This window comes from Acanthisitta chloris, unplaced genomic scaffold, assembly GCF_000695815.1.
Source record: "Acanthisitta chloris isolate BGI_N310 unplaced genomic scaffold, ASM69581v1 scaffold6397, whole genome shotgun sequence".
NCBI lineage: Eukaryota > Metazoa > Chordata > Aves > Passeriformes > Acanthisittidae > Acanthisitta > Acanthisitta chloris.
In genome coordinates, this window is record NW_008683133.1 from 86300 (window position 1) to 106009 (window position 19710).

General features: G+C 40.2%; 1 protein-coding gene across 1 annotated transcript; it reads right to left on the reverse strand.

Moving 5' to 3' along the window:
- Nucleotides 1-19127: 19127 nt before the first annotated feature.
- On the reverse strand, nt 19128-19406 carry LOC103806122 (chromosome unknown open reading frame, human C14orf132). Its single transcript, XM_009078797.1, has one exon. The coding sequence runs from the start codon at nt 19404-19406 to the stop codon at nt 19128-19130; it is 279 nt and encodes a 92-aa protein (XP_009077045.1).
- Nucleotides 19407-19710: the final 304 nt, after the last annotated feature.

Below are 19710 nucleotides of genomic sequence, written 5' to 3' on the forward strand. Positions count from 1 at the left end.
TAAACAAGGAGCTTCAATGTCTGGTTCAGAGATGAGGAGTAAACAGGAGAGCCAGCAAGGCCAAGGCCTCCCAGAACTCAGACTCTTGCCTCTCTGGCAGCCCAAACTTCCTCTCAGTCTGTTTTCAGCACAGACTTAAAGAACAACCATTGTCATTATCCCTCCCTTCCCTCATAGGGTTGTGCTTTTAAACACTGCATTGCCATTGTGTGATTCTCCAGTTTCCTCCACGCTATTGAATTCTATTTTCCGTTACAAACTTGGGACAAGACTGAGTGTTTACTTTCTGAAATTCAGCCCCAGAGGAAACAATTATGGTTTTCCTCTTTTTGGCCATCTGTCTTGCTGATAATTTGTTGTGCTGCAGACGCAATTTATTTTAAGCTATTTCTGAGCTGCAGCATGTGGTTTTGTGGCCCAATGTTGTTTTGCCTGTTGCATGATCATTTGCCAAGGTGTTTCCACATAGTCATCTTCCTTGCAGCCAACATCTATCTGAAGAGGCTCATCTCCCATTCCACTTCTGTTACACTTGGAAATACACAGAAAATTTCAGGTTTTTTATTAAGGGTAGAAATTTCAGTCTTCTACTGAGTCTAAAATCTTCTTCCTTTTTTTTAATGTCCAATATATCTATGCTCAACACAGAATCATAGAATTTTTTGGGTTTGGAAGGGATGTTAAAGACCTTCTAGTTCCAACCTCCCTGCCATGGGCAGGGGCACCTTCCACTAGACTAGGTTGCTCAGAGCCCCATCCAACCTGGCCCTGAACTTCCAGGGATTTGGCATCCACAACTTCCCTGGGCAACCTGTCCAGTGTCTCACCACCCTACAGGAAAGAATTTCTTCCTGATATCTAATCTAAACCTACTTTTTTTTTCAGTTTGAAGCCATTACCCCTTGTCCTATCACTACATGCCCTTGTAAAAGGTCCCTATCCAGCTCTCTTGCAGGTCCTCTTTAGGTACTGGAAGGTGTTATATGTCTCCCCAAAGCTTTTCTTCTCCAGGGTGAACAACCCCAACTCTCTCAATCTCTCAATTCATAGGAGAGGTGATGGCAATTAAAGAGAAGGAAAATGAAATCAAAACACCTGAACAGAAACAGAAGATCCCAAATACAGCCTTCTTGTTCTTCTCAAAATATTAGAATAGAGTATTTCAATTGGAAGGGACCTAGAATGATCATCCTGTCCAACTGCCTGGCCACTTCAGGGCTCACCAAAAGTTAGAGGTTTGTACTAAGGACACTGTCCAAATGCTTTTTAAATGGTGACAGGCTTGGGACATGAACCACCTCTCCAGGAAGTCTGTTCCAGTGTTTGACCACCCTCTTGCTAAAGAAATGCTTCCTAATGTCCAGACTAACCCCACACCCTGGTGCAGCTTTGAACCATTCCCACATGTCCTGTCACTGGATCCCAGGGAGAAGAGATCAGCACCTCTCTCTCCACCTCTTCTCCTCAGAGAGCAATGAAGTCACCCCTCAGCCTCCTTTTCTGCAAATCACACAAACACAGAATCATCAGCCACTTGTCATGGAACATGTTTTCCAGTCCTTCCACCAGCTTTGTGGCCTTCCTCTGGACACATCCAAGTAACTTGACAACTATTAGGTAACTACCCTGTTCATGACTTAAATATTTGGGAGAGGGAAAATTTCATGGCTCAAGTAAAGTAATTGCAACCTTCTGCTAATATGAGGTTGCTTAAACATGTATTGGGCAATTCTAAATAATCTCACCCACTTTTAGCAGGACCAGCAGTGTGGCTCCATTAAACTTCAAGCTAGTGTTGTTTTGCCAACACACCACTCAAAAAACGGATGGATAGTAACTTCACAGTGGTGTCCCACCTAGCTACTGGTGGCCAAGCAAGGTTCTGCCTACCTGTACAATTAAGCCTCAGATCACAGATACTCTTGTCATATACCAACTCTACTGGTTTTCTAGATCCAAGAGAGGTAATGCTGAGATACTTTGTGCCTGTGTCTGATGGCTGTTTAAAGGTTTGTTGTTGCTGCTGTAGGTTTAAAGAAAAGCAACCAAAAAAACAACCCAACCCAACCCAAAGTGGCTTTCAGCATCTACAATGATCAGTATAGGATTCACTGAATGAAGATTTAAGATAAGAGCTCCCCCTCATTAAGCTGAGGTTCTGAGGTTTCCTGAATGATGACTACCAAACTGTAGAATGAAACCCCACAGATAGAAAGGGAGCAAAATTAAAAACAAACATCATGTAAGAAGCTGACAAAAAAATAACACCCTGAGGCACTGCATATATTTTAGAAAGAAAAACAATTTAAAAAGAAAGGAAAAAAGTTTTTTCAGAGATAGAATGTCCACTAAGCTGTTGTTTCTTTTGATGGGTGACACCAGAAAGAGGAAACCTTTTATTTTTAATCCTTGCTCTAATGAGACAGGATATCACACATGGAAAACTGGGAAAGCAATGTCTAAGAGTGGCGACAGGAAACATCAGCAAATTTCTCACAAGGCCCATTGGTCTTGTGGTGGGTTGTTTTAAAAATACTGAACTATTGAAGGACAATAGACATTTATTTGTGAGACAAGGAGCAGTTCTCATATCCTTATGTAGAGAATTTTCCCCTCATTGTCTTGCAGGTTCCCACTTCAAAGGAGGAAAAGTGCTAGCAGGACCTGAGGAAGAGATTCACTCTTTTAATACATCAGTTGAAAAAGGGAAAGCTGAGTTGTTATTCTGCAAATAGAAATAATGACAGGTACCAGGGCAACACAATAAAGGAGAATTTTCAGATTCTCCTGGATTTGAACTTTCCTGTCAGTCATGCACTTAGCAATCACCCTACTGAGCATTTTCTGGGCCATATGTGAAATAAAGAGTCTGGCTTTGAGCTTACTGTTAGTGGAGTGAATTAAGAAGGACCCTGCTGAAGCCAACATTGCACTAGGTACAGTCATGTAAAATGTGTGTGAAGAAGATGAGTAAGATTATCTTTTGGGGGTCTGTGGAAAATACTGTTCAATTTGCTCCAATCAATAAATTATGATGCTATCCTGAGTAATGGAAACAAAATTGTTATGTCCTTGCTTTCAAGGATTCTCAGATAAAGACATAGGAAGCCTTTGAAAACAAGTTTTCTGTGTTTCTAAACTGCACAGGAGAGGAAAGCTTCAAGGTTATGTTATAGACATGCAACAATGTGTAAGAGGAATCCTTAAAAGGATTCCAAAGCCAGAAGACACTTTATTTTACTTGATCTTGTATATAAATAGTCCACAAATTTCCAAACAGAGCTGAATGCTTTCCGTGACTGACATTTACTGAGAAGGAAATTTTTCAAAGCTACACTTTGTTGCAAAATTTATCTGGGAGAAGAAATGTACTATATTTTTGTTTCAATATCTATTTTAAGTTTGTGATTCATCTCTCTGTAACTAACATGACTATATCCTATGTGACTTAGGACAAAGTAAGCAATAACAGGGGGTGGAAGTGCCTTCTCTGAATCCCTCATGGAGTGATGAACAGGCGAGATATAAATCATTCTGTTTCCATAACCTGTAAAGAAAAAGACTCATCATTCACTGAAACTGTGATGTGATAGAAGGATTAGTTCATAGTGGATAATGTAACATTCCAGGAGAGAGCTCTAATGCTGTCTCAAGGCTACATTACATTACACACTATTCATTACTGATACAACAGAAGGGAAATATGTTGGTTAAGATTATCTCAAATCAACTGGTCTCCCAAGCAAGATAGGGAAAATATCACTTTAGATTTTAGATTGCCCAGTCTTAGATGGTTTTCATTAGGAATAATACTTCAATCTCATGTCTCAGCTTTGCAGCTGCCCAGGGAAACACATGTACTTTTCCAGTGTCAAATCATTTGAAGAATGGAAGGCACTTGTAGTGTGTGTATTGACATAATTTAAAGAAGACAGGAGAGAAAACAAATGCAAGTAAATTACTATAGAATAAAAATAATTAGGAATTTTAATGTGTTGAGGTAACCTTGTAGGTCAAGGGAAAAAAGGAACATGAAGTTCCTCACATCTGGAAAATTAAGCATTAGATGCTTAGAGGCTGTTTTCTCTTGGAAGTAGATAAGGCTTTTGCCTCTGATTTCATAGAAAAGCAGTTCTTAATGTGTATTAATGTCTCAGATTCAAGCTATTATTTCTAAGACTTTAAGAAGTTGAAGCAATGCAGACACCGCAAGGTTTAAATGGAATGGAGTTTTGTAAATATAAACATAACAAGTTAGAAGAATTACTTCAGTTTTCATTTAGAAAGCTTTAGCTTTCAAGATTTAGCAGCTTCTTTTCAGTTTCTTGAAAATCCACTCAAAGAAACCATGATACCATCCTCTGACAGCCTCACAGATTGCACTAAGCCAATTAAATCAAACAAATCCTATGGTTTATGGAACAGACACTTAAATCTGTTACTTCAAAAACATATTGTCCTGAATCTTATTATTAGAATGGTTTCCACCCTGAAAAGGCAACACATGTCAACACTTAAAAATAATATAGCTTACTAGAAAAAAAAATAAGGCTGAATATCCTCATAGTGGTAGAAATCAAACCAATTGTGTAGTTGTACTGATTTTTAATGAATTTCAAGTATAAATTAATCAATAGATGAGACTTAGACTTCCACATTACTTAAGAAGATTTCCATGTAAGGTTAAGCTTCCAAATTCTGTCATCAGTCTTTCCATCTTAAAAAAGTCACAATCAAGCAAACAAAAAGAACCCAAAACCTCCAAATCCCCAAACCCTTTCCAATCTCTCTTGGAAGCTGTCTAACCTGAGAACCATCCAGGTATCTGTGTGTCCTTAAAGTCTGCTTTGGGACATTACCCAAAGGATAGCACTTCTGATGGTCACAGACTCACAAGTCCATGCTCTATGGAGCACAGACTTCAGCTGTGAGAGTCAATGCACTGCTAGAACCAATTAATTAGGAAAGACTAAGATATTATATTCTTTCTCTTTCCTTCTCCCCCTCCCACGATGTTCAATGTTCTTGGTTAGAGCACTTGAATGCAGGGGAAAGCAGCTCAGGTTTATCTTCTGCACTTGCTGGGGGGAAACTCATGTTTCTGAGGTGAAGGCTGCACTCACTGAGCTGGAGAATACTGTTTGCCATATTCCCATTTTAGTGTTTCTGCCCTAAATAAAGATTAATTGGACAAGAGAGTGAATACAAGTGTTTTAGCAGTTAGGACACTTAGCTGGAAGTCTTGCACTATTTGTCCAATCACTAAATGCATATTTTAAGAAGGGTAAGACAAAAGGCACCAATATAGAGGTTTGAAGCATTAGTATATTAACACAGCCATTGTGGTTGTTTCAAGTTTTCCAGGAAATACTGTGCAGATTTCCAGCTAATGAATATGCATCTGAAGTAATTCCAAGATTCTCATTACTTCTCCTAGCCAGTTTTTCCTACAGTAGTAAGTGGACTTGATGTTAAATTTTGAATACCTTCCCTGAGTTGAAGTCAGATTCAAAATCAGAAGTAGGCAGAGAAGGTAAGACCCTTTGCATGAAAAAACTTTTATCTTCAAATATCTACAGCCAAGTGATTCCGCTTTTGCAATTTGGTCAGGAGAGGAGAAACTCAAAATGACACTGTAGAAACCAGTAAGACTGGCTATGGTATGTAGAACTCTATCTGATTCACCTTGGCATCCAGTTTCAAGACCTGATGCAGGTCCATTTTTCATTTAACCTGAGCTGCTAACCACATGAGTCCTGTCATTGGTTGAATCTTGGGATCTATGCTGCCAAAACTCTCACCTGCAAAAACTTCAAGGTGATCAAGTAATAATCTGTCTTTAGGCTCCATCACTGGTCAGCCTTGAGTGCTTCTACTGTTCTGGATGAATGTGCATGAGACGAATTTCTGACCAAGTAGTTGAGCAAGACTATAGCAAGACCCAGACTCTTCCCAAACAAACAAGGCCCTGGCATGCAAGTTAAAAAAAGTAATTTGATGTACTCTAATGAGGTCCCCAGTCTGGATAAATAAGGACTGGGACTCTTCTGGGTGTAACATGTTTCTTAGCCCAGAAGCACTCCTTACACATCCCTGCCAAGCAATGGAAACAAGGTTTGGCCAGGATAGTTCTCAGATGGCATTTGGACAGAGAAATAGTAGCCTGAGTTTATGGGTTCCTGCACTTGAGCTGAAAATAAAAGCAAACATAAGAGAGGTAGAATTTAGTTCTAAAATGCAACTATACTTTTCACAGCAAAGTGGACACTTGAGATACCAATTTTGGCAGCTTTTCAGTGGAATCTGAACACTGGTGTGAGCCAAATGCATTAGAAATAAATTAATGTGATTGTAGATTTGCCAAATAAAGTGGAAGAAGAGAAACACCTGCACTGACAAGATACTAAACTGGTTATGAAAATAAAGTCCTTTCTTACAATCTGTGCTGACATGAAAAACTTGCAACATTAAATGGGAAGTGCATGAAAAATGTGAAGTGAAATCCATTGACAGTGTCCACAGATGTCAAAGTCACACCAAAGTCCCTCTTGCCATTGAAGTGCCAGTCACAGGATTGCTCCTAGACTTGTCAGAGCTGCCCTTCCAGCAGGCTGCAAAGAGAACAATCTATCCTTCAAGGGGCCAGTCAGAATAAAGCCTCCAGGCAAAATTTGCCTTTCTGCACACTGAAACTGTCTGCTGGGTTTTTTTGTTTGGTTGATCCCCCTCCCACCCCATTTGGGTTGTAGGGTTGCTTTGTTTGATTTTGTTGTTATTTGCTTGATTTTTTTTGGGGGGGTGCTTTTTTGGTTGGTTGGAGTATTTTAAAATCTTGCTATTATGCTATAATTTTGTCTCTGGGATGTGCATGGAATAGGCAGTCGACACCTGCAGTGCAGGAAAAAAATCCCTGATGTTAGGGTGGGTTTTTGTTATTTCCAGTTATGGAATGGTCCTGCACTTAGGTTCTACTAATATGATATGGTAGCGTTTTCCTTGGTTTGTATTATGGCATAAGAGGAAACAGTCTAGTGGTTTGAGAGACTTTATCCTCCCCTCTATTCCAAATTTACTCTGTTATTTTTGGTTTGATGGCACTGGTTTATTTTAGTACAAAACACTGCTTCACCACTCACTTTAGCAGCTACAATGGACAGGTTATGACGGAAATCTCTGACTGCACAGGTTTGAAGGAGAAACTTCCCATTTGCCTGGAGTGAGTCAGAGGGTTTATCTGCACAGGGAATATGGGGTAACCTATAAACAGCTGTTAGTCTGCACTGATTTCCCAAGCTGGCTTGGTGCTCTCTGCTTTGAAGGGATGCAGCCCAGTCTCTGACCTGGTAAACCCTTGCACAGCCCCAGCCAGGAACCAGCACAGGGCACTCATTCCCAGCCCTGTGCTGCACACAAACCCATGGCAAGCACAGGAGTTCCTCATCAGAGTAGCCCTGCTGTGGTTTTTGTTAGCACTCGTGCTAACTCCTCAGTTTGAAGCAGAACTTTATAGATCCCTAAGTAATTTGTCCATGGCACAGCTGGTTTCTGAGACAGCTTTTCCCCACTTAGCACTGATTAACACACAGTGAGTACAGAAGCACTGAACAAAGCAGGGGATTGTTGTTGAGCTACAAAGTAAACATGTCTCTCATCTAACTTTAATCAGCCTCACTGGGGAAAGCATTCTTAACTGGGCACATGAACAGATTAAAGCACATCTGATGAGCTGGTTTTATCTTGGACCAGATAACAGATTATAGAAAAAATTGAGTGTAATTTGACAGAGTATGCTGTTCACATATTGAAGACAGGCTGAGGAAGTTGGGGCTGTTCAGTCTGTAGAAGAGAATGTTGTGTGGAGACCTCATAGCACCTTCCTGTATCTGAAGGAGCTACAGGGAAGCTGGAGAGGGACTGTTGGTTAGGAGCTGCAGTGACAGGGCAAGTGGCAATGGGTACAAGCTGAGAGAGGGGAAATTTAGGTTAGATACTAGGAAAATGTTTTTTCTTGTGAGGGTGGTGAGACACTGGCACAGGTTGCCCAGGGAGGTAGTGGATGCCCCAACCCTGGCAGTGCTCAATGCCAGGCTGGATGAAGCCTTGAACAATCTGCTCTGGTGGGAGGTGTCCCTGCCCATGGCAAAGGGTTGGGACTAGATGGTCTCTAAGGTCCATTCCAACCCCTATAATTCTATGATACTGACAAATTTAAAAATTGCTTCAGAGGCAAGATTTATTGAAAGCTCTTTACAATTATGCTGTCACATTATACTGTACTAAAAATGGTCTGATTCTTGTCATATCAAAGGTCTCAACAGCAACAAAACTATTCTGAAATAGGACAAAATATTGTGAGTTTTGTGTTTGCTTGCATGTTTTTTTTAACATTTAGAAGGGACTTCCCCCCCACCCCAATTGCCTGAATAGGAATTCTAGATTGCAAGTGGAGGATGGAAAAATTAAGGTTGCATCTACAGTATCCTACAATCAGAAGTGAGGCAACTTGGCCAACACCTTTAAGAATTAGGTCCTACATATTCTTGAGCTACAAAGGAAACAGGAAGTTAAATGTAAATTCTTACAAGGTCAAAGTTTGAGTTTGGATTTAGGGGACTTCAGTCAAGACATACTTCAGAAGATGGGACCTACCTGAAACAAAATCAAGCCAGTAAATAGCAAGCAGAAACAACTAGAGGAGGTTGCACAGAGGATAGAAATGGGTTTGGCTAAGAGAATCTGGTGTGGTCACATAAATTATTAAAAAAACCCCAAAAGCATAAGGTTTTCAGAGGAATTAATGGGCATTTTGATTTACCAGAAGATGAAAGAAATAAGTACTTGATAAGCATTTTCTTAGCATCAGCTGTTACCACAGAGATCTTTTTGAGTGATAGTTATTGATAGAGATCAAAAGAATTTGGGTATTAGCACAGAGTAAGAAATGAAAGAGTAGAGAGATTTAAAAAAAAATAAAAGAAATTAAAAGTACCCTGCTGCCTGCAAGAAGAGCTGAGCTGCTGAGAAAATAAAATTCTCTCTTTAAAATTGTATGCTACACTGGAGACCCTGGGAAAAATAAATCACTTTACCTCTCCTTTAAGGAGTCACTAGGGGAATTCATAGAGCAGTAAGCCTTGTTTCTGTATCCAGCTAACATCTGTAGGCATAAAACCTTTGTAATTCAAAACAGAAATGACAAAGAAAATCTTCATAGAAGAGTGTCCTTCTTGCCTCTAATGGGCAAGGATTGTCTGAATGTGTAAAGGAAATACAGGAGTCAGTCGATCTCATGTATTCAGTATTATAATGTGCACCTTTATGAAATGTGAGACGAACTTTGTGGGTGATTTGCTTAGCTCATAACAAGGTCTTTACAAGCAACAGCCTCAATTAGCTCAGAATAATTTGTAGGGAACAGCCATAATTGACTCCTGAAGACAGGTGCAAGAGGACAGGCAGCTATCTACAATCCCCACAGTGGGGCCAAGTTGCAGAGCCAGTACCTGCACCACACCTGAGCTGGCAGTTCCCCAGCACAGTGTTCCCAGCACCCTGCCTGCCAGAAGCACTGCAGCATCTCATAAGAACTCCAAACAAAAGGCAAGCTCCTGTTTGATGTTTCTGTTATCACAGCAGGCAATGAAATGGGTAGCAGGCTGTTTATAGAGGCACTTCATCAACCCCTGTGCAAGATGTGCTGCAGTTAACAGAGTGAAGTCACTCAGTCATATCTGAATTAATTATTTTTTATCCTAAAGAAAACTGTAACATAGCATTAATCAAGGCAAAATATGTTGGTTGAAATGTTGTAGTGGACAGGCTGTCTTGGGCTAAAAGATTGCTGTTTTGTTAGTCTCATTACAGAACGATTTACATGAGCAGACAGTTTGTTTATGTAGATAATGCTGTGCAAAAAAAACCCAGTCCCAGTGATTTAATCTGGTTTTATTAGTCTGAACACACATAGCTAAATCTTTAAATGACTGTTCAACAGATCATTCTCTTCTGTTCTAAAGCATTCACATTTCTAACTATTGTGCAGAAATGAACATCATTGAGATCTGTATGATTCCATAGCTGCAATGGAAAATTGAATTATAATTAGGTATTGCTGTAATGTAGCTGATGGGTAAATTCTGGAGTATGTTATATTGCTAGATTGATAAAGACTGGGGCTAAATAAAACATGCCTTTTGTTTTTATTCTTTGAAATTTTTCGTCAGACTTGCTATCAGGAGTGCTGTATGCATCTTTGTGCTGTTCTCAGTTTTGCTTCATTCAAAGGGAAGTCAATTTTTGAATGTAAAGTTGTGCATGAGAGGTCACTTAGCACACCCTTTTGCCATTCCTCCAGCAGATCTGAACTCACTTGACTCACTGAGACCATTTTGGATAATCATAAGGGAAGGCACATGCTAATCTACCTGCTGTACTGTTTTAGAAAAGCCAAATGTTTTCCTTTGTTCCACTAGCCACTATTTGCCTTTAGAAATCTTGCTGAACATCCTACAATGAGGTCTGGCCACAGAATCATGGAATCATCAAGGTTGGATGAGATGTCTAAGATCATCAAGTCCAACCATTAACCTGCCACTGCTGTAAGCCCTAAACCCTAAACCATATTCTCCAACATCAGATCCAGATGCCTCTTAAACACTTCCAGGGATGGTGACTCCACCACCTCTCTGGGCAATATTCCAGTGCCTGAACACCTGAACAGGGAAAACATTTTTCCTAACATCTACTCTGAATCTCCCCTGCCTCAGCTTATGACCATTCCCTCTAGTCCCTGCAGCCATGGCAGGAGAGACATCCTCCACTTCTCTCCAACTCCTGTCAGGTAGCTGTAGAGATGCACACCTTGATTCCCCAGAATTCCCTGGAATGGCTGTCCCAGGACAGGAGTTTGGGGTGTCAGGTGCAAAGCCACCCCCACAGTTGTGTGAGACAGGATGGCCATGCTCAGCTGAAGAGGGAACTGGGAGAGAGCAATGACACACAGGCTCATGGTATAAGGACTTCTGAGCTTATATTTGAAGAAAAGGAGACATATCTTTTTGGCTCGAAGATGTCTAGAGGCACTTCTTGGACTTTGAGAACAAGTGAATCCATCGGTAGAAATAGCAACAGTGCTCTTTTCACGCCATATATGCAATGGAAATGGTTCCCCAAGGCTGCCAAATCATGCAGATTTGTAAGTTAAAACAAATTATTAGTGTCAGTGTATCACTGGAGGTCGTAATTAAATAACTGCAATTACCAACTTCTAACTCCTCTCAAGTAAACTGAGAATAAAATGAAAAATCACACACTGCTATCAATTTGAAGAACTTTATCCAAAACCACGATTTCCATCCAATACTAACAAAACTTGTCATTTTCACCATAGTAAAGGAATAAACCAGTACTAAGTACACACATAGTGAAAGCAGTCAGTAACTGGAAAATAATATAACAGGAGCTTAAAATAATACATTTCTCTTAACTAAACTTGCTAATTACAGTAAACTTTGAGAAAACAAAGGGCATTTCTCAAGTAGTTTTTCTCTTTACAGGCAGAGCTCCACAATCCAAGAACAATGATTACAACAGTAAAGGTTTTTCTATAAACCAACCCATGTGTTACAAAAACAATACAGAGAAGCCCTGCAAACCTGACAGTGTACAAACCAGGGCAGCAGAGAGAAAGCACAAGAGAATTAAATTGTCAAGGATTATTAAGAAAAAATAACAGTGCATACTAAAGGGCTCCTGTAAAGCTGTTTTACATGAACTGAAGAATGTAATTTCCATATGACCATGATTTTGTGTGAAGCACAGATGCTTTCAGAAGTGTCACTATTTAGCTTATTTTTTTTGGGAAAAGCCCAAACAGTTAGGAAGTATTTGAGATAACTGAAAAACAAACATCATAGGCTACCTCACAAAGCTAGCTACCAGATTTATTTACACTAGCTCAGCATTTCACTGAGACTTTGTACTCCACTCCTTCCAAACTTCCCAACTTCAGAGCTGGAAGAGGTCTTTATTAGAGAAAGAACAAATATTTCTCAGGTTAGGTGCTCAGACAGTAGAAAAAAATAGTGCAACTGTTTGCTACATTATATACCCTTCCAGCATAGCTATCAAAATATTCAGACTTGGTTTTTATTACCTTCTCATTTAAAAAAATACAGCATTCTGCTTTCTTTCTTTCTTTCGATTAGGAAATTACACACATATTTAGATATATTTAAAATAAAACCCCAGCAACCCAGAGCAAGTCCTGCAAACTGATCCACTGAAGCAAATGTCAGAAGTGGAGAAGAAGTGTTATTAATCCAGTTGACTCCAGGTGGAGGCAAAGGTCCCTCTGGACACAGCAGTGTGCAGGCTCAGGAGCTTTGATCATCCTTACGAAGGCAGTAACCGAGAGGAGTTTTAGGCTTAGATCTGTAAACAGTTCAATCTTGTTCACTCATTAGTGGGGCTGAACTCCCATGAAATGTCACATCATAGCAATGTAAGGTCCCAAAACAGCTCAGGAAGCTCCCAAAACAATCCCAGCACAAACAGGGACCTGGGAGAGAGGCTGCACAGCTCCCTCAGTTCTAGACAAAGAATGCACTTCCTTTTGGTTGCAATGAGATTTAGAAATGCTCAATCTGGCTACAGCAGCTTGGCCACCCATCTGAGAAACTGCAGGTCTGACTAGATTTGGAATGGCTTAGCACATTGTGGTTGTTTCTTTCCACCGAATAGGCTAGTCTTTAATGGCTGTGACTCTACAATAAATCACATAGAGTTTTTCTATTCTCCCTACTTCCCACTCTCCTCACCTTACCCCGAGAGCATTACCATGATTGTGATCTGCTGAAAATAACAAAGGACTTCGGGTGGGGAAAAGCTCAGTAAATGCTGACCGTGGAACAGTGCAGTATATCTATAAAATCCGAATTTCTGAAAGGTAACTTTGCATTATATGCATACTGATAATACAGTTACAAAGCTTCATGGCTACATCTCACTCTTCTGCTTGGTCAGAACACTCTGTGGTTTGCTAAGGCAGATAATGATTAAGATTTTTTCCTACAGGAAGGGACCTTGTGTCACTGTTCTTTGCACTTACTGTGGGAAGTCCTTATTTATCACTAGTCTTACCCTCACTGAAAGCCAGTGAAGGAGGTGGTGAAGAAGGGCTGAAGAACATTGCTGAGTTCCAAATGCTTGGATGCTCTGACACCAGGGAATGGAAAGAATACAGAAAAGGGGAAAAATAAAATGAAGCCATAGAGAAAATGTGATGGCGACAATGGATTTAAAAAGATGGATGAGAGTTCACATTATGGGAATTTGGGAAGGAATGATACAGCCTAAAGGACTGGCTAGTGACTTTTGGGATATTCTGTGATTCTGTAACCTGTTTCTGTTCTCAGCCTTTTTAAAGTCTGGATAATAGCAAGATCCCCTTTGAGACTTACTGACATGAAGGTGAAGATGAAAATGAGGTAATGCTGCTGTACAGATGATACTTGACTCATTAATATTTCATGCTTAAAAAACCTGGGTCATTTTTCCTTTTGCAGGGAGACTAAGCAGAGCTTTGGAAGGTAAATCTTATGTGCATTCTACCAATACAGGAAGCTTTTTGAATATTTTCTACAACTGAAAAATAACTTCACTAGTAGCCTGCTGAGGAAAGATACAATGGGTGGCACAGTACTCCCAAGAATTCCCAAAGACATGGACACCATTTGTGCTCATACAAAAGGACATTTGCCTTGGTACCAACAGCTTAAGTCTGCCTCTGTCACTCAGACAAACCTTGTGATGCATGTCCTTGAAACATGATATGTTTGTGCTATCAGGATTTTCTTTCCCAGTTCCTGGCTGTGTTGCTGCAATTCCCAAAACAGGTTATAGGAAACATAGGTCTGGTCCTGTTGTCTCGGTGTAAATGCTCTGGCACAGCCCAGAATGAAATTAAATTGCCACACACTTTGTTCTGCAAAGGCAAATATTTCCCTGGAGTCGCTTGGGTAGACAATTGGACACTTTCCTCCTTTTTTGTGCCTGAAGAACCACAAACTAAGATGGGTCCTGGCTGGTCCCTAGCTGTTAGGAGTTCCCTACATGTCCAGAGAACAGCTGAGTGGTGACTTCATTTTCCCTGTCTGGAGTTGGAAAGACAAGGTAAAAGGCAAAGATGGGCTGTGTGAGGAAACACAAAAAGTTAGTGTCAGATTAAGGGCAGCAGGAAACTTGAAGGCCTTAGGATGACTTGATTCCTTCAGGATGTTCCCGGATGAGGGGCAAAGGGCTAACTATATGTTAAACCACTCCTATCTTGGCCTTAGGGTGACTGACCAATGTACCTGTAGCAATAAACCTAATAGAATATCAATCTCTAGCTCTTCTCTTGTGAATGAAATAAATGCACTTTTTTTCCCTGAGGATTAGCAAGCTGTAAGGTGAGGAGGGACATGCTGAACCTGAGGGTTAGCTCACTTATATTCAGCTCTGGCTGTAGGTCCAGGGAGCCAGTGAGGCTCAGAGGGACAGAGCAGCAATTAATGAACCACTCAGCCCTGCCTGTCAGAACCCTCATGTCTGACATTATCACCAGGGACTTCACTGCCCTTTTCCTTTCTGCACATTAACCAGATGAAATCCAATTCTCCAGAGATGTGAATGCTCCAAAAGCACAGACGCATTTTGATCTGGGATTCTGATTTTTGGTCTATTTATCTCAAATGGAAATCATCCTTAAAAAGAAGAATTTTCCAGCTTCTGCTCTGTGATTAGCCACAGGAAATTCAGTAAAATTACGCTGGATAAACGGACAGTGCTACATGAAATTTATAACTCACATCAGCCTGCAGAGAAATGTGAAAAGGATATTACCAACTGGAATTGTTTGAGAATAGCAAAATGAAAGCTTCTAATAAGAGAAAAAATACATAACAACCCACAGACTAAGGGCCCCTGTTTTCATTTGGTTCCAGACACAAAGGCATATTTTTTCTTTATCTTTAAATGGATGTACAGAATAAGGCTATAATGTCTGGCTGTTTCTATCCACTCTTGATTTGGGGCTTATTATTATTACAAATTGCTCAGCAGTTGGGTAGGATGCTGACTGCCCCCAAGTCCCATTGTAAACAAGGATTTTGGAGTGGGGATCTCATTACTTCTGAGATATCTCTGACCTCACTTGCCTGCTCAAAAGGCTAAATACATTATTTGTAGCACCGAAGTCTCTCTGCTGCTGCTGTTGCATCAGTTTCAAAATGTGTTTTTTGTTTTGTAAGTGTGTTGACACAGAAATACATCCTCCCTCATTTTATTTTAAGAGGATGTTAACAATGCTGCAAACAAGCTTAGACTCCTAGTCTAGTGCAGATAAAAATACAACAGGAGTAGCTGTGTGGGTTTCCCCACTCAGTTCTCCTTTCTAACGTGCCATTGCACCCACCTGCATAATTGTTCAGCCTTTAGTCTCTGCTGTGGTGGCTGCACAGCTGCTGTGTCAAGCTTCTGCCTGCTTTGAGAAGACAAATTTTCTAGAGAGAGTTTGATTATTTGGTATGTTGCCATAAATCCCTAGAGGTCATGGCTAAAAGATACTCATGAGGGCACCCCAGTTTGTCTTCCTGCTTCCCATGGCTCATTACATACAGTATTTCTTCTTGTGTTTGTATGCTGAAGCTCACAAAAGAGCTGTGGTCTAACACTCCATATAGAAAATGGTTTTCTTCCTCTATGACAGAACAAACTCCAGTCGAGATACTGTAACTTATCTGTGCTAGACATTTTTATTTAAAGCACAGATCTTGTACAAGTGCTATCCTCCTCTCAGGCTGATATGAAAAGTTCTCAGCAAAGCACAGAGGCCTCTTCTTTCACAGGTGGTCTTCAGAAAACAGTGCTGGGGAATGCATTTGGGCTTCCTCATCACTCCTCAGTGAGTGACAACAGTTATCCAGCTGCCTGGCTCCAAGGAAAGGAGAAGCTACAGTGCTCCAAGTCAAGCTGTGTTGATAGTTTAGGGTATAACATATACCCACAGAACGAAGAGGTAACATATTTCACAGGACCATACCTATGAAACATCAACCATTCATCCACTTCTCCACTACCCTCTGTGGCTTCTCGAGACTTCATGGATAAGTTCCCTTTTCCAATGGTTCAGTTTAAACCTCCCCTAACCTCCCAGAAGAAAGAAGTGGATTCTCCCTCACTGGAGGTATTCAAGAACCATCTGGAAACAATTCTGAGCCATATGCTCTAGGCTGGACATTCTTGAGTAGGAAGGTTGGACCAAATGACCCATTGTTGGATGTTCCTTCCAGCCTGATTCTGTGATTCTCAGAAGTGGCTGTGGTGGATGAAGCCAGACACAACATTCAGAAACATAGAGTGCATATTATCACTATTGAAGTAGATCAGAGCTTGAGCCAGCTCTGCCCACTGCAATTTAGGGATCTTTAATACACCTGACAATATTCCTGGCCTGCAGTATCCTTGTACCTGCATCCTAAAGCTATTTTTTCCACAATTCGTGTGCAGTTTAACTATGAGACAGAAAATGCTTGCACTTGCTGCTTACACCCAGATTTCCATGTCACCCTGTCAAGCCAATTGCTTTAATTAAAGTTCTGTCTGGCCCTTCTTGACAACTCAGCCTCTAATGATGAAAATATGTATGACGATGATCTGGATGCAGAAGGCAGAACTCATTGTTTTCCAAGACTCCTGCTATTACTATCAATTTCACATGAGAGTAGGGCACTTTCTTTGGGAAAAGCAACACAAAAGTGTCACTCAGTTTCATTAGCAGAGTGGTGGATCTTTGCTGTTCCCACTCTGCTGCTTTTCTTCATGGGTGAAGAGTTTAACCCAGTGCTCTGGGAGAGAGATGCAAACATTGTTAATTGCACTAAGATTAATATTCTAGGAAATTTTAAAAAAAAGCACTCCACTGGCAAAGTCATTAAGCAGTAGTATAATCCCACTGGGCAAGCACCACAGTGTCAAACTGGTTTTAGTCATGTTGGAAATGTTTTGCTCTTTATGCAAAAATAATGGTCGCAGGATCTGGCTGGCCTAACTAGAGAGCCTACAGAAACACTGAAGAAAAGTCCAGGAGTAATTGATACAATTACAAAGGCAACAGAATATCAGAAAATGGTTGGGGACAGTACATTTTATAAAGGAATATTTCCACAGGTCCTACATGTTCATACACCAGACCTTGTCCTGCTTGATTCTGCATTGGAAAGTTCTCTGCAGCTTTCCAGCCTCATTTAACAGCTTACTTTCTGCTCAGAGAGAATAAGGAGGGATGTAAGAACAGGCAAGGTATTTATGCAGCTCCCCTGTTTTTAATTGTCCTCTGCCTATGAAGGAATTAATAGATATTATAGTACTGTGAAATCTCATTTTTCTATCATTCTTAAGACTATAGCCATTTTATTAGGCAGAATTTGCTTGCTTTCTTTCTGGTCTCCCAGAACTGGGCTTCTCAAACGTTTTCCCAGCACGGGTCTTGTCTGTCCTCAACCATCTTCATAAAATCCTGCCTCCAAACAGGGAAATAACAACACACACAGAAGCTCATAATCGTTTTTCTCAGTTTCAAAACAACTTCTTTCCTCCCCACTTCTAGCTCTGTTTGCATCTTTCCCAGCTTTAAAGACCAGTTCATAGAGGGGGAAGATAAGATGCACAGTGACTACTGAGTGGTTGGAAATAGTGATTTGGGGCATGCTGCTTTGATTCAAGTAACTGTCCACCAGCCCTGCAGGAAAACTGGTATAAAGAGAAAAGAAGAAAATCCAAACCTCTCTATACATTCAGCAGCTCTTAGTCCAGCCTCAAGCTCGGTGGCAGGCAAGTGTCAAAAATAGTCTCTGTGCCTGCAGACAAGGCTTTCTGGAATCAGGGTAGTAGCTATATGAGACAGAAAATCTAGACAGTACATGCAGACATAGAAGAAGAATTTGTCTGCTCCTCTCCAAGTGCAGACATCTTATATATTTATGTTTCATTTCTAAGGGGGAAGAGGGAGATTTCCAACAGAGGTGATTTTTTTTCTCTCCTCAAGATTTTATAATCTTTCAAGCAAAAAAGGCTACAGCTTGTTTTGATAAGATACAGCTCTTGAAAAGGAACTGCTCATGGGAACAATGCAGTGAAAATGTTGTCCCTTAACAGAACAAATCCAAATGATAATCAGAGTCATTACCTAAAACAGGCTATATAAAAGTTACTTCTAGGAGTCTCATTAGAACCCAGCGATATATTAAAACTTAAATATAAGCACTTGCATATCTGTCACTTATTACCTTTCATGTGTTATTTCTACCCCAGGACATATCTGACTCTTGTATTCTTGTATTCACTCCCTTGTAGGCACAGAATTGTCCAATCTTTCTTTCAATTTCATCTTTCTCACAGGCATCATTCACTGTTAATTAGGCTTCACAGTTTCCCCACATTCTTTTGATACATTAATAACCTTATGAAAGTACACAGCTGCTGTAGGAAATCTGGATTACAGTGAAACGAGATGAAAAGCATAGTATTTGGCCTTTGTTTCCTGGAAGGGACACATATACAAACCACTGTAATCCAGTACCTCTAGACAGAACTCCTATCCTCTAACCATTTAGTTCATCTAGAAAACTAAGATGTCCAGCAAACATGACATAGAACAATTCCATACAATATTATACCACAGTAAAAAATGCACAAAAAAAGCTGACAAACTGCAGAAGAGCTGCTAGTAAAATTTTCTGTAGAAAATAAGCACTTTCTATATAAATATCACTTTCTCTGTATTTATTATACCCAAGTTGATCTCTCTTTTATTACATTTCTATACAAAACTGGTATTGGCTCTGTTCTCAGTTAAAGCTCTCACCTCCATACAATTTGCAACTGCATCCAAACTTTCTGCCATCAGGATTTAAGATGATTATCTTGCATTTCATTTCCATGTCTGTGGCAGCACTTAATCAACAAAGTCCCTACCTATACGTATTTATATAGATATACATGTATATATACACACATACATACATACATACACATGACAAATACTGTAGCAGTTTTCCTCTCTTCCAGTGTTCGTAGTGACAGTCATCCTAGAAGGTGAAGGCATACACCACTCCCACAACTACAATATTTCCAATTGTTGCTATGATTGCAATCCATAACAATATGGCATCATTTGAAGAACGGGATGTCTCTTCTGGTGGATTCTGCATGGAAGAAGCTGCATGGACATTGGCTGATGAGTTAAACAAGGAGTACTCTGTACTAAAGTCCTCGTTGGGTGAGTCCATAAAGGCTCCTCCCATAACAGGAAGCTGTGAAGAAAGACATGGCAAAATCAGACTGGAAGCTAATCTCTGCTTTTGCATTGTCTCAAAGTCATTACGAAAGACTAACCATTAGCCAACCTGCAAAATCAGTGAGATTTCATGTACGTGGTGCTAACCTGTCAGGAATACTACAGACACACACTGTACAGTATTTGTCCCATTTATCTTAGAATCATTACCATTGCAATAAACATAAGAGCTGGCATGCAAGCTTCAAGTCACCCTAAGTAATCATATGCATTTAAAAAGAAAATATACAGCTATACACAAAGTACTCACAAAATTCTAAGTTGATAGCAGTATGATTGTTTTGTGACTACCAGCAAAGGTATCATACCACTGT

Coding starts and splice junctions, on each gene's coding strand:
- LOC103806122 (XM_009078797.1), bottom strand. CDS start 19,406: ATGCAAAAGCAGAGATTAGCTTCCAGTCTGATTTTGCCATGTCTTTCT.